We start from the raw sequence: 12,548 nt of genomic DNA, 5'->3' as shown, positions 1-12,548 counted from the left end.
ATATTGGTCAGGCTGGTCTCGAACTCCTGACCTCATGATCCACCTGCCTCGGCCTCCCAAAGTGCTGGGATTACAGGCATGAGCCGCCACGTCTGGTGCTGAAATTCATTTTTAAATGAGTTAACGTGTATAGAGAACCTGGAATAGTGCTTGGAACACAGCAAGTGCTTAAGTGGTGGCCATTATTATTAAAACAAAAAGGGAGAACTCTGCCTATTCATTAGGTTATTCCAAACCTAATGAATCAGAAATGGGATGGAGGAACAATTGTTTTAACAAGCGCTTCAAATGGTCTGTTACTCTAGTCTAGGGGTCTGCACACTAGGACCTACAGGCTGTTGCCTGTTTTTGTACATAAAGTTTTGTTGAAAGACAGCCACACTCATTCATTTACATATTGTTTATGGCTGTTTTCACTCTACCATGGCAGAGCTGAGTAGTTGCAACAGAGATGCTATAGCCTGCAACGCCTAAAATATTTACTATCTGGCTATTTACAGAAAAAGTTTGCTGACCTCTGCTCTGACTTAAAACAATGTTTTTCAAACTGCTGGTTTTACCATCAGGGTGTAAAAGCTCAATTTTGTCTTATTCTGTTTATTATGCCTTCTATCATATGGACTGGATCACACCTATTTTCTTATATCTCTGTTCCCGAAAACTTCTGGCATTGGCTCTGGGTGACTTTCCTCTCTCACTCCCATGTCACAGGATCAGTCTTTTGCAGGGGTGGATTAAGTGTATGACAACTGCTAGATTTATGAGTGCAGTGCTATACTGAGATGAAGATCAAAGCTCATTCCCCATGAATACTGAGAGATGTCCATTTCCAAACTCACATCTTGAATCAGAGTTTAAGCAGAAATTAACACCTTCAATAAGCTGGATATCTAAGTGTTCTGATTGGAGGGCGAAAAGAATGGAGAACTTCCTATATATACAATGAGAGAAAGGCTGCATGAACTTTTCCCAGACATTAATAGGAGATTACTATGTTAAAGGTGCTGTTCATAAACATAATATAATATGATATAATATAAATACAAGGCCTCCTTTAACATCCTGTTCCATAAACAGGCCTCTTTTATGGATGAATGTTAGGTAAATCAGATTTCAATTCTATCCACTGCTTTCAAACAGGCAGTTAATCACACTGTTAGTTATACCAAAGGCTCCCTACGCTTTAGAAAAAGGAATCCAAAGTGCAAGGAGTTCATTAGAAAAGTACCATTGCTATCTAAAGGGTAACCCAAGGACAGAAATACAGAATACTGAGAATGTAAACCATGCTTCAATCAACAATTCAGTGACAATTATAACGGTCAGATCCAGCACAGCTAAGTTACAAAGGCATAAAATCTAGTAGGGTTTTGCTTCCACTGTGGAATGATTCTAAGTACCCTCTGAAATAAAGTGCTCTAAGTTTCTACATATTCTTCCTGTTAGAATATTTAATATCTTATTTGTTATTTTATTAGTTATAAACTCTTGAAGCTAATGGAATTTAGTTACTTTAGCTCTCTCCTATAGTCCCAGAAACTTCACCCTTACTCATTTTTCCCTAAATCAGCTGTGGTTTAGAAAAACAGGTTTGGGGTGTGGGGGAGAAGAAATAAAATAATGTTATACACATATATACAATTATGATGAATGATTTTCTGTTTGCTCTCCAGGAGAATGAGAGAACTCCCTTCTTGGGAGTTCTGCCTCCTCCCTAAAACAGATATCCTGACAGATTCTGAAAAACATAATTTCCATATACTTCATAATTCAGTGAAACTAAACCAGTATAATCCTCAGTGAAAAGAAATTCCACACAAGAACAGTAGTACAGTACTCTGAATTTTCAAAGGAATGTGAGTTGCTGGAAGCTAATCAAAAGTATGAGAGGGACTTAAAAATGAAGCAGTTTCTAAAAGTGAAAATCAATAAAACTGCCTCTCCTTCCCCAGTCATCCTCCATTTCAAGGTTCTGAAGCATGGTTTAAAGGGTACCAACTGTCCAGATTCATTAGAGCCAGAGATTTTTTTTTTCTTTTAGGCTCAGGGACACATGGTCAGGTTTGTTATGAAGGTAAATGGTGTGTTGCAGGGGATTGGTGCACAAATTATTTTGTCGCCCAGGTAATGAGACAAGGACCTGATAAGTAGTTTTTTGATCCTCAGCCTATACAGTGATACTTCCACTATCCAGTATCTGATTAAGTTGGCATTCTCAAGTACTCTGAATGACAGGGAGTTTAAAGCTTAAAAAGCTTTCAGAAATTTAAGAACGCAGATTAAAAAACAACAACAATAACAACAACGAAGACACACATTTGTATCTGGAATTGTGAAAATGTAAACTGGCTTAAATGCTTCTGCTATCCCCAAGATTTTCCAAATGAAGAAAATTTTACATGACAGGAAGTGATGTGGTGATTACAACGAGATGCTATACTCTTACGCTTTCCAGATTAAGAAATCTTATTTTTCTCCAGTAAAAATGGTCTAAAGAACTACTTTGCAAACGCCGGCACTTATAATTTCTCAATTATGATGAATTAACATAATGTACAGAGTACTCTACCTCAGGTAAAGATGATCAAGTGATGAACTATGTTGAAATAATAAAATGACATTTTATTATGGGTGGTAGTTGAAAAGATAAGACAGAATATAATAATAATTGTTTTACTTAGAGGAAAAAACCTTTGGGAAATGCTGCTTTAGTCTGAGTAAATAATAATTTTTCACAAACTCATGCACACTATGTACTACATTTTTATAAGAAAAAAATGATCAGGAGATCAAACTGATAAAAAGTTATTTCTTCACATAACCAAATGTCAGAAAAGCTTATAGAATCAGTACTAATTCATTCCAATAACTCCACTGTAGAACATAGTAACTATTCTTTTTTTTTTTTTTTTTTTTGGGACGGAGTCTCGCTCTGTTGCCCAGGCTGGAGTGCAGTGGCGCAATCTCCACTCACTGCAAGCTCTGCCTCCCGGGTTCACGCCATTCTCCTGCCTCAGCCTCCCGTGTAGTTGGGACTACAGGCTCCCTCCACTGCGCCCGGCTAATTTTTGTATTTTTAGTAGAGACGGGGTTTCACCTTGTTAGCCAGGATGGTCTCGATCTCCTGACCTTGTGATCCGCCCGTCTCGGCCTCCCAAAGTGCTGGGATTACAGGCGTGAGCCACCGCGCCCGGCCCATAGTAACTATTCTAATGATGATCCTGAGTCACCAAGAAAAATTTAAATCCTGAAGTTTTGGTGAGATCATCCTTTCTCTACAATTGGGGCCATACTAATATATTAGTGCTATATACTTATATAGCTCCCTCATTCAGGAGTTTCTGGCATTTGATAGACAATGAGTAGCAAATCAACATCTCCCTACACATAAGTTCCACAACAGCAAGGATTTTTGTGTGTACAGTCACCTTATAGCCCCACTGTTTAAACAGTGCCTAGTACACAATAGATACACAGTAAACATTTGTTGAATGAACAGCCATCATTTACAGATGACCTGCATGCTAACATATGTCCATTTCCATTTTCCAGATGAACTTACAGCTTATTTATTCCTTGAAAATCTTGTTAGATAATGAGTAATATCACACATGTATGCCAAGTATATCAGGGCAAGAAAGTACAACACTTAGAAATAAAGATGCTTAAAATGCTAGCTTTCAGGTATCTTAGAATCAGACCCCATGGGAGGTTACTAAACTAAGATCATACAACAGAAAGGGTAAACACCACAATAGAGGTTTTTGTATAGGAGCATTCAAATGGAAAGAAAAAAAAACCACACATGTCAAACACTGGTTAAGCATCACTTTCAGGCAAAGCCAGTGTTATGGCTCCAGAACATTTTTTCCCCAAGAGTAGACTCCCCATGAGCTGTCCAAGCCAGGGTGGCACGGGGTTGGAAAACTAATTCTACATTTCTCATTCATTCACTTTTTTTTTTTTTTTTTTTAAACCAACAGCAGGAAGATAGTAACACATGGAAAAGACTTATCTTGAATTACCTGGTGCCGGGCTCGACTCTGGTCCAGGAGCTGCCGGGACTGAAGTTTTTGTTGTTCAAGTTGCTGCAGGGCAAAATGGAGCTGATAGCTGCCTGCTGTGGGGTGATACTTGTGCTGGGGGACTACCCCTGTAGCCTTGCTGTACACGTTGTTTTCTACCTCTCCTTCCCAGGCAAACCCACCTGTCTGGAGGCTCCTGAAGAGAAAAGCAAGCAGGTTTCTTAGAGTGAGTGGTTGTATGAACAATCTAGAGGAAAGGAGAGAAATGTCTCCGGTATTTTTCCTGTATGGAACCAAGCACAGTTTGGAATTACAAATCTACTTGTGTGATATTATCTGACTCCCCCACTAAACCGTAGCTCCATGATGACAAGGACAGGGTCCTTGTTTTGCACTCTGTTCTTTTCCTAGCACGTATCATAAGGCCTGGCACATGGTCAATGTACAATAAATATTTGCTGGATGTAAAACAACTGCAATAGCAATTTCATTCCCCTGTGATTGCCAGAAGACCTACGAGAAGAGTCCAGAGAGCTTCCAATGCAGGATGGAGGGCTAACATAAGGCAGGAACAGACGCATGATCATCTTCTCTAACATCAACTTCAAAAGGAAAAGGGTTCATCGCACAGAATTCTTGCTTTTTCTCAATCACGCATCAGTTAAATATCTAAATATTTTTTAGAAGCTGTTTATATTTGAGCTTATGTCCCTATCACTGGGTAACATAAATGGTGTGGGAAGACACTTTTTTTCATTATTCCAAATTTACCTCATATGGTCCCCACTGAGGCTGACAGTCTGTACACCTGAGGAAGGCAAAGGCCACAATAATCAGTACCTATGCTATATTATAGTATTTGTTAAATACTTTGACTATCTTCCTTGCCCAAATTATTTATTTATTTAGAGACAGGGTCTCAATCTGTAGGCCAGTATGGAGTGCAGTGGTGAAATCACAGCTCACTGCAGCCTCAACCTCCCCATGCTCAGGTGATCCTCCCACCTCAGCCTCCTGAGAAGCTGGGATTCTAGGTGCATGCCACCATGCCTGGCTAATTTTTGTATTTTTTTGTAGAGATGGGGGGTTTCACTACATTGCCCTGACTAGTCTCGAACTCCTGGGCTCAAGCGATCTGCCCACCTCAGCCTCCCAAAGTGCTTGGATTGCAGGTGTGAGCCACTGCACCCAGCCCCAAATTCTAGATTCTGGTGACCATGTCTGTGTAGTTCCTAGCAGAAGTCTTTACAACTATAGCCTCCTACATTTCCCCTCTCAGATCATTTTTCCCAGTAGAAAAGACCCCATTCATACTACTTCATTCCTATTTGGCTGGCTATTATTAAAACAAAACACCTGAAGACAACAAGGGCTGCTGAGGATGTGGAAAAACTGAAACCCTTGTGCAATGCTGGTGGGAAAGTAAAATGGTACAGCTACTGTGGAAAACACTTTAGGGGTTCCTCAAAGAGTGAAACCCAAAATAACCAGATGATCCAGCAATTTTTCTTGTAGATATATACAGAAAAGAATTGAAATCAAAACTAATAACCGTACACCAATGTTCATGGCAGCATTGTGCAAAATAGCCAAAAGGTGAAAACAACCCAAATGTCCATCAACAGATGAATCTACATACAATATTACTCAGGTTTAAAGAGTAAGGAAATTCTGCCATATGCTGCAGCACATGTACAGAACCTTGAAGATATTATGCTAAGTGAAATGAGTCAGTCACAAAAGAACAAATATTATATGATGCCATTTATGTGAGGTACCTAGAATAGGTACCTTTTAGAGACAGAAAGTAGAATGGTGATTATCGAGGGCTATGGAATTAGGGAATAGGAAGTCATTTTTCAGTGAGTACAGAGCTTCAGTCTGGGATGATGACAAAGTTCTGGAGACAGATGGTGGCTAATAGTTGCAAAACAGTATAAATGTACTAAATGCCACTGAATTGTACACTTAAAAATGGTTAAAATGGTAAATTTTATGCTAAATATATTTTAGTATGATTTTCTAAAGGTCTCATTTCTTTTGAGGACAGTCTTATCTGTCAGTCCTTCCATCTCCTTAACACTTTTGGTTATTCTTCTTGGGACTGTCTTTAATTACACTGTATTTCTTTTCCTTTTTAGGTACAGTGACAAGAAAATTGTACATAGAAGAAACATAAGACTTTCATAATGAACAACCTTGCTCCAAACCCTGGTTAAGGGGGCTTAGAAAAAAGAAAGGCTGCCTAAATTGAAAGAAGTATTCATAGTGATTTAAATCAGTGTTATTCTTTCCTTTGTCATTAAAGTCATTTCAATGACAGAGGTGTAGCAACCCTGGGGTGAGGCTACACAGACCTTCCTGAGTCCTGGCCTAAAAGCCACGTGGGGTTATTTATAGCCTGGGTCCTGATGACTCAACAGAGCACTGCCGGAGGGAGCAAAGTGAAATGTTTGCCAAGCTCAGAAGTCCATGCTCCTCTGTTGCCTGTGTCCTCCCTCACAACCTGGTCTTTTCAGGCCTCTGCTTTGGTTTCCCAACTCTCTTAGAGAGATTTCCAAATCTCTCGTTAAGGGTAAGTCTGTGAACGGTATTCTGAAGCCCGTGGATGAAAGGCTTTCTATCCCATAGTCTCACCTCTGATATGTCACATCCCTTACTCATCTCCTCCCACAGTTTGGCTCCCACAGTTCAGTTGCTCAACTGTATACCATCTACTGATCTTCTTGGAGAACACGCCAAAAAGCTCAGAGCTTATCTATTACATTTTCTGAGTGTGACATTTGATCTTCAGTGATCCTTCTTGAAGTGCCTCTGTGTGCATGTTATCAGACAGTTAAAAGGGCATGATCTTTCCCAAGAGACTTCTAGAGGTATGGAGGAATGTGGTGAGCACTGATCAAATATAAATAAATACTTCAATACATTAATGAAATGTTAACATTATTCACAAAGCAGGGTGCTGAGTGACAGTAAAACAGGATGACATGGTTAGGAAAGGAGGAGCCTGAGGAACCTATAATCTCTTTTCTCATTAGTGAGGGAAGAGAAAAGCTTACTGAAGATAAAACACCCAAAACTACTGAACAGCTAGCTACTGGCTCAGCTAAAGGAACAGTGAGCTGTGAACGGAAGGGGGAGCTGCCACGTATCTAGGTTCAAGGCAGGAGTGGGCTGATCCGGTGAACAAATGAATACAAAGGAAAGAAACAGGTGAAAAAGCAGAAACTGCTTTAGCTAGCTAACCTTGAGATTTCCACACCAATTAGGGTAGGTGCTGCTTTGAATCCAGAATGAAACTATTAGTTACAACAACTGGACTAAAGTTCAGAAAGCCCATCAACAGTGATTCTGCTTTCGTTCCTGCTTTGCTGGTTACAGAAGTTTCTAGCTACAGAAAGCAATCTAGATTCGGTGATAAATTTTACAGGATTTATATAACTATGAAGCTTACATCAGAATTCATCTCACTGGCTAGATCGGTTCATTTGCTAAAAGCTGTTTTAACAACAAATATCCCCAAGAGACATTCACTTTAATGCCTTCTTGTGTATCAGAAATCAAACTCTGTAACCAGGCCCCTTTATTGTGGGGATGATCATGGACAGGTTTGCAGGTGTATGAATATGAGGTGTGGGTCTGTGTATGTATAAAAGGGTAGGACAGTGGGCAAGAGAAGATCAAATAAGGAATTATGGATAAGAAGGGATGTGTTCCTCCAACTATACACAAATTGAATGGACTGGAACATCATAAACTTTTACAATGAAATCTGTTTTTAATCTCATCAGTAACATAAGCCCAGTCTACACATCACAAAAGGAAGTTTCTCAAGCAAGTAGAGGCTTTTAGCAAAGAGGCAGGAATTTTTACAGTGTAACACTGGGTGGGGGCAGAAATGCTCAGCTGTGTAATGTAATAAGTGCCACGAGAAACTTGCTTGCTTTGAGTTACAGTGGATGTTACTCAGCCCATGGTATCTCACACTTAAAGCACAAGCCTTGGGGTTTGCAGTATGCAAGTGCTATAATGATTGACACAGCGGAGGCCAGGTGTACTATAACTTGGCCTTTCTTTGATTTCTGGTGCCCGAGTTTATCTATCTAAATATTCCTTTCTAGGCATCTCATACTTTCCATTTCAATCCAAAATTCCATCCCATTCTTGAACCCTAACGAATTCTATTTTTCTAATAATGTTTTCTACTCCTATCAAAAATTTTGAGGTTCAATCATTCTTTCCAAAATTTAGTGTTTTTCCTTGCTCAATGCTAAAACATAATATTGTACACAGGCCCTGTAAATATCTTCTAACTGATTTACTTTACTTCTACAACAGAGTATACAGAGCCAAGAGAATTAGCTGTGGGAAGGCTCTGTGCTTAACATCTGATTCAAAGTGAATTATGCTGCATTTCCCCTTTACATATGTAGTGAATAGGCAACAATATTGCAAGTTTTTCTAAACACTACATTCTCTTATCAGTCTATCCATTTAGAACTTTATCTTACTTTCTATATTGTGCTGTGGCACTGCAGGATGAAACGTTTTTCTCTACAACTGCCCTTCCTGCAGCATACCTGCAACCTCCAGCCAATAAACATTGAAGAGCTATACTTTTCCTCTGGTTTAATTTCTGTTCCATTAAATGGATACTGATTTTAGGGAACTTGGAGGGAATCTGAAAAATGTAAAGCCAAATCTCAACAGGAAGTTGCACTATCCACAAAGATATGCAGAGGACTGTGATACTTGTACAGAGGGTGATTCCACGGTCCATTTTCCTAGCCTCCTCCACCCAGGTCCAGCCAAACACAAGCTACCATGTACAAGGATGTCCCTGCTCTTTTTGACGGTGCTTGCAACTGTGAGTGCGTTTTCAATTGTCACAATGATGGGGGTGGAGGTGTCACTGACATTTAATAGGTGGAGGTCGGGGTGTTAAAATATCCAGAAATGAAAGGAATAGTCTTGTATTAAGAAAATGTGTGCTGCTTAAAATGCCAATGGTGCTTCTGATGAGATAAAACTATAAGGCCATGAAGGAGGTGCTTTCTGGGGAGAAATTATTTCTTTACAAGAAAGACTATTCAAGTCAGTGGCACTTTGGGAAATGTACAGATATTTAAATCTTCTAGTATTAGGAAGATGTCAAACTCACAGTGGTGGAGGCAAGTTTTCCAAAAGTGAAACTTTTCCTGAAAAGCTGTAATTTTATCATTGACAATAAATACTATCAGTTGTATTCTTTGAAGTGATAGGCTCACTGCTTACTTTTGAGGAAACGAAACGACTGCCAACTATCCAAATCCAAATAACCCTAGTTTCTTTTATCAGATGCTCTTTCAAGTCCAGCATCACAATGCCTTTCCTTGAGACAACTATCACATACTACGCAGCCGGACTGCTTTACGTGTACATCTCATTTTGTAAGACAGAATATTAATAAGATATACACTCCAGGGTTGAGTTTAAGAAAATAATTATTACTGCTTATCAAGGACACTCTTAAGTAGCACTGGTATTTCTTTTAAGTGAAAATGCTATGGTGGTCAAGAATACAGTGACTACTACTACAGTTTGGTGCCACTGCCTGGATCTGTGCTAACTAAGGCATGAGCAGTTTTTACAAAACCCATCATCGTTTTTGTACCATTGGTGCAAATGTCACCACAGTGAAAAAAGTAGAAATGTTTTAGTATCACTATGAAAATGTTTGACTCTATTGGGTTCCTCAAAGGGTCTTGAGGATCCCCACTCCTCCCAACCTCTCCATGGCCCCCAGGTCCACTCACAGCACTTTGAGAATCACAGACCTGCTGCAATACATGTTTTAAAAATTTAATTTGTAATCAAACCTTTTTAAAAACCTTAAGATTTTCTTACAAAGAAGGAAAATTCTAAGCCCAGATGATTTCAAAATGAATTCTATGCCAGGCATGGTGGCTCACTCCTGTAATCCTAGCACTTTGGGAGGCCGAGGTGCACCAATCGCTTAAGTTCAGGAGTTCGAGACCAGCCTGGCCAACATGGTGAAACCCCATCTCTACTAAAAATGCCAAAATAGCTGGGAGTGGTGGCTGGTGCCTGTAATCCCAGCTACTCAGGAGGCTGAGGCAGGAGAATTGCTTGAACTTGGGAGGCGGAGGTTGCAATGAGCAGAGATTGTGCCACTGCTCTCCAGCCTGGGCGACAGAGTGAGACCCCCCCTACCCCCCAAAAAAACAATTCTATCAAACAAGAATAAATAATTCCATCCTTTCACAAACTCTTTCAAAAAAGAGCAGAGAGAAAAAAAAAATTTCCCAAATCATTTTATGAGGTTAGCATATCTCTAATACAGAAATCTGACAAAGATAGTACAAAAAAATATTACTTTCTTTTGGTCTTTTCAGACCAATATGCCTGATGAACACAGATACGTAAAAACCTTTAACACAATATCAGCTAATAAAATCTATCTATCTATCTATCTATCTATCTATCTATCTATCTATCTAATCAACCAACCAATCAAACACACTAGGATAATATATCATGGCCAAGTGGCATTTACCATAGGAATGCAAGGGTAACATTAGAAAAAAAGTCAATCATATAATTCACCACATTAAGAGAATGAAGAAAAGTCATATATTAATACTGTTAACACAAGAAATGCATTTGACAAAATTCAACACCCATTCCTGACAGACGCTCTTAGTAAACTAGAAAACATTTCTATTCACCACCAGTAATGGATGACCTAGCCAGTTTAAGGCAAGGAAAAAATGATATTATTCATTGACAGATGATTGATTACATAGAAAACCTTATAAACTTTACAGAAATACTGCTAGAACTAATAAATAAATGTAGCAAAGTTGCAGTCATCATGGTCCATAAACAAAATACAATCATATTCTTATATACTAGAAATACACAACTGGAAAATGAAATTTTAAAAAGCAATACAACTTGGCTGGGCACAGTGGCCCACGCCTGTAATCCCAGCACTTTGGGAGGCTGAGGTGGGCAGATCACAAGGTCACAGTTTGACACCAGCCTGGCCAATATGGTGAAACCACATCTCTACTAAAAATACAAAAATTAGCCAGGAGTGGTGGCGGGCGCCTGTAGTCCCAGCTACTCGGGAGGCTGAGGCAGGAGAATCACTTGAACCTGGGAGGCAGAGGTTGCAGTGAGCTGAGATCATGCCACTGCACTCCAGCCTGGGCAACAGACAGAGACTCTGTCTCAAAAAAAAAAAAAAAAAAAAAAAAAAAAAAGCAATACAACTTATAATATCATGAGAATACATCAAATACCTAAAAACAAATCTAACAGAAAATACATAAGATCACTACACTGAATTGATAAAACATTAATGAAAAATATTAAACGAAACCCTATGTAAGTACAAAGATATATCATGTTGACTCACTGGCAGACTCAAAATTGTTAGAATGTCTATTCTGTATTTCAGATATTGTTTTTCTCAGTTTCACAATTTCCATTTGGAAATCTTGTCTTGATTATTATTATTATTGTTTTTGAGACAGATTCTCACTCTTATACTCCAGAGGCTGGAGTGCAGTGGCATGATCACGGCTTACTGCAACTTCCGCCTCCTGGGTTCAAGCAATTCTCCTGCCTCAGCCTCCCGAGTAGCTGGGATTACAGGCATGTGCCAGTACACTTGGCTAATTTTTGTATTTTTAGTAGAGATGGGGTTTCGCCATGTTGGCCAGGCTGGTCTTGAACTCCTGACCTCAGGTGATCAGCCTGCCTTGGCCTCTCAAAGTGCTGGGATTACAGGTGTGAGCCACCGCGCTTGGTTAGTATTTTGTATTTTTCATTCATTAGAGCATATTTTCCTTTACATCCTTTTGCACAGTTATAACAGTCACTTTAAAATCCTTGTCTGTTAATTCTATCATCTGGGCCTTCTAAGGATTGGCCTTCACTGATTATCTTTTATTCTGATGATAGGTCATACATTCCTATTTCTTCCTACGTTGAATAATTTCATATTGTATCCTGGATATTGTGAATGATATGCTGTAGAGACTGGATTGTATTACGTCGCACTAAAGAATGTGTGTGTATGTGTTTTAAGTAGATGGTTAACCTGGAGAAACTCAAATTGCAATTCTTTCTTCTCCTCAATGGGCTGCAGCTCAGATCAGTTCTTTTTGTGTTACCTGCATGCTTTGAAGTATGTCTTGCATATGCATTAGTCAGGGGTCAGTCAGATATTTGGGAAAATTTTCTACCTAGAATTTAGGCTCCCCTTTTCTGGAGATGTCTCATTTCTAGAGTTCCCCTCTCCCTGTACAGCAGATGTGGTTGTCCTGAACTCCATCCTCCGGTTCATCAAGTCAGTTAGCCTGCAGATTCTGGGGCAAGTTTTATCTGCTCCATGTGATGCAAACTATGACTTGCCCTTAAGTGAAAAGGCAACAACAGAAAACAAACAAAAACCCAGAAAACTCACCCCTGGCAATTCCCTTCTTTCAAATGTTGATTCCTCTCCAGTATCAA

The 12,548-nt window shown here is 39.4% G+C and overlaps 1 protein-coding gene across 3 annotated transcripts in view; it reads right to left on the bottom strand.

Annotated features, from left to right (window-relative positions):
• TTLL5 (tubulin tyrosine ligase-like family member 5) overlaps positions 1-12,548 on the bottom strand; it is a 335,321-nt gene that overhangs the window by 127,480 nt on the left and 195,293 nt on the right. For all 3 annotated transcript variants that reach the window (XM_011981565.1, XM_011981566.1, XM_011981567.1), the window contains one exon: positions 4,026-4,221. In XM_011981565.1, the coding sequence (XP_011836955.1) occupies positions 4,026-4,221 (196 nt within the window). The remainder of the gene's footprint in view (positions 1-4,025; positions 4,222-12,548) is intronic.

Source organism: Mandrillus leucophaeus, unplaced genomic scaffold (assembly GCF_000951045.1).
Source record: "Mandrillus leucophaeus isolate KB7577 unplaced genomic scaffold, Mleu.le_1.0 Scaffold228, whole genome shotgun sequence".
In the NCBI taxonomy this organism is placed as follows: domain Eukaryota; kingdom Metazoa; phylum Chordata; class Mammalia; order Primates; family Cercopithecidae; genus Mandrillus; species Mandrillus leucophaeus.
This window is presented reverse-complemented; position numbering and strand designations above follow the sequence as displayed.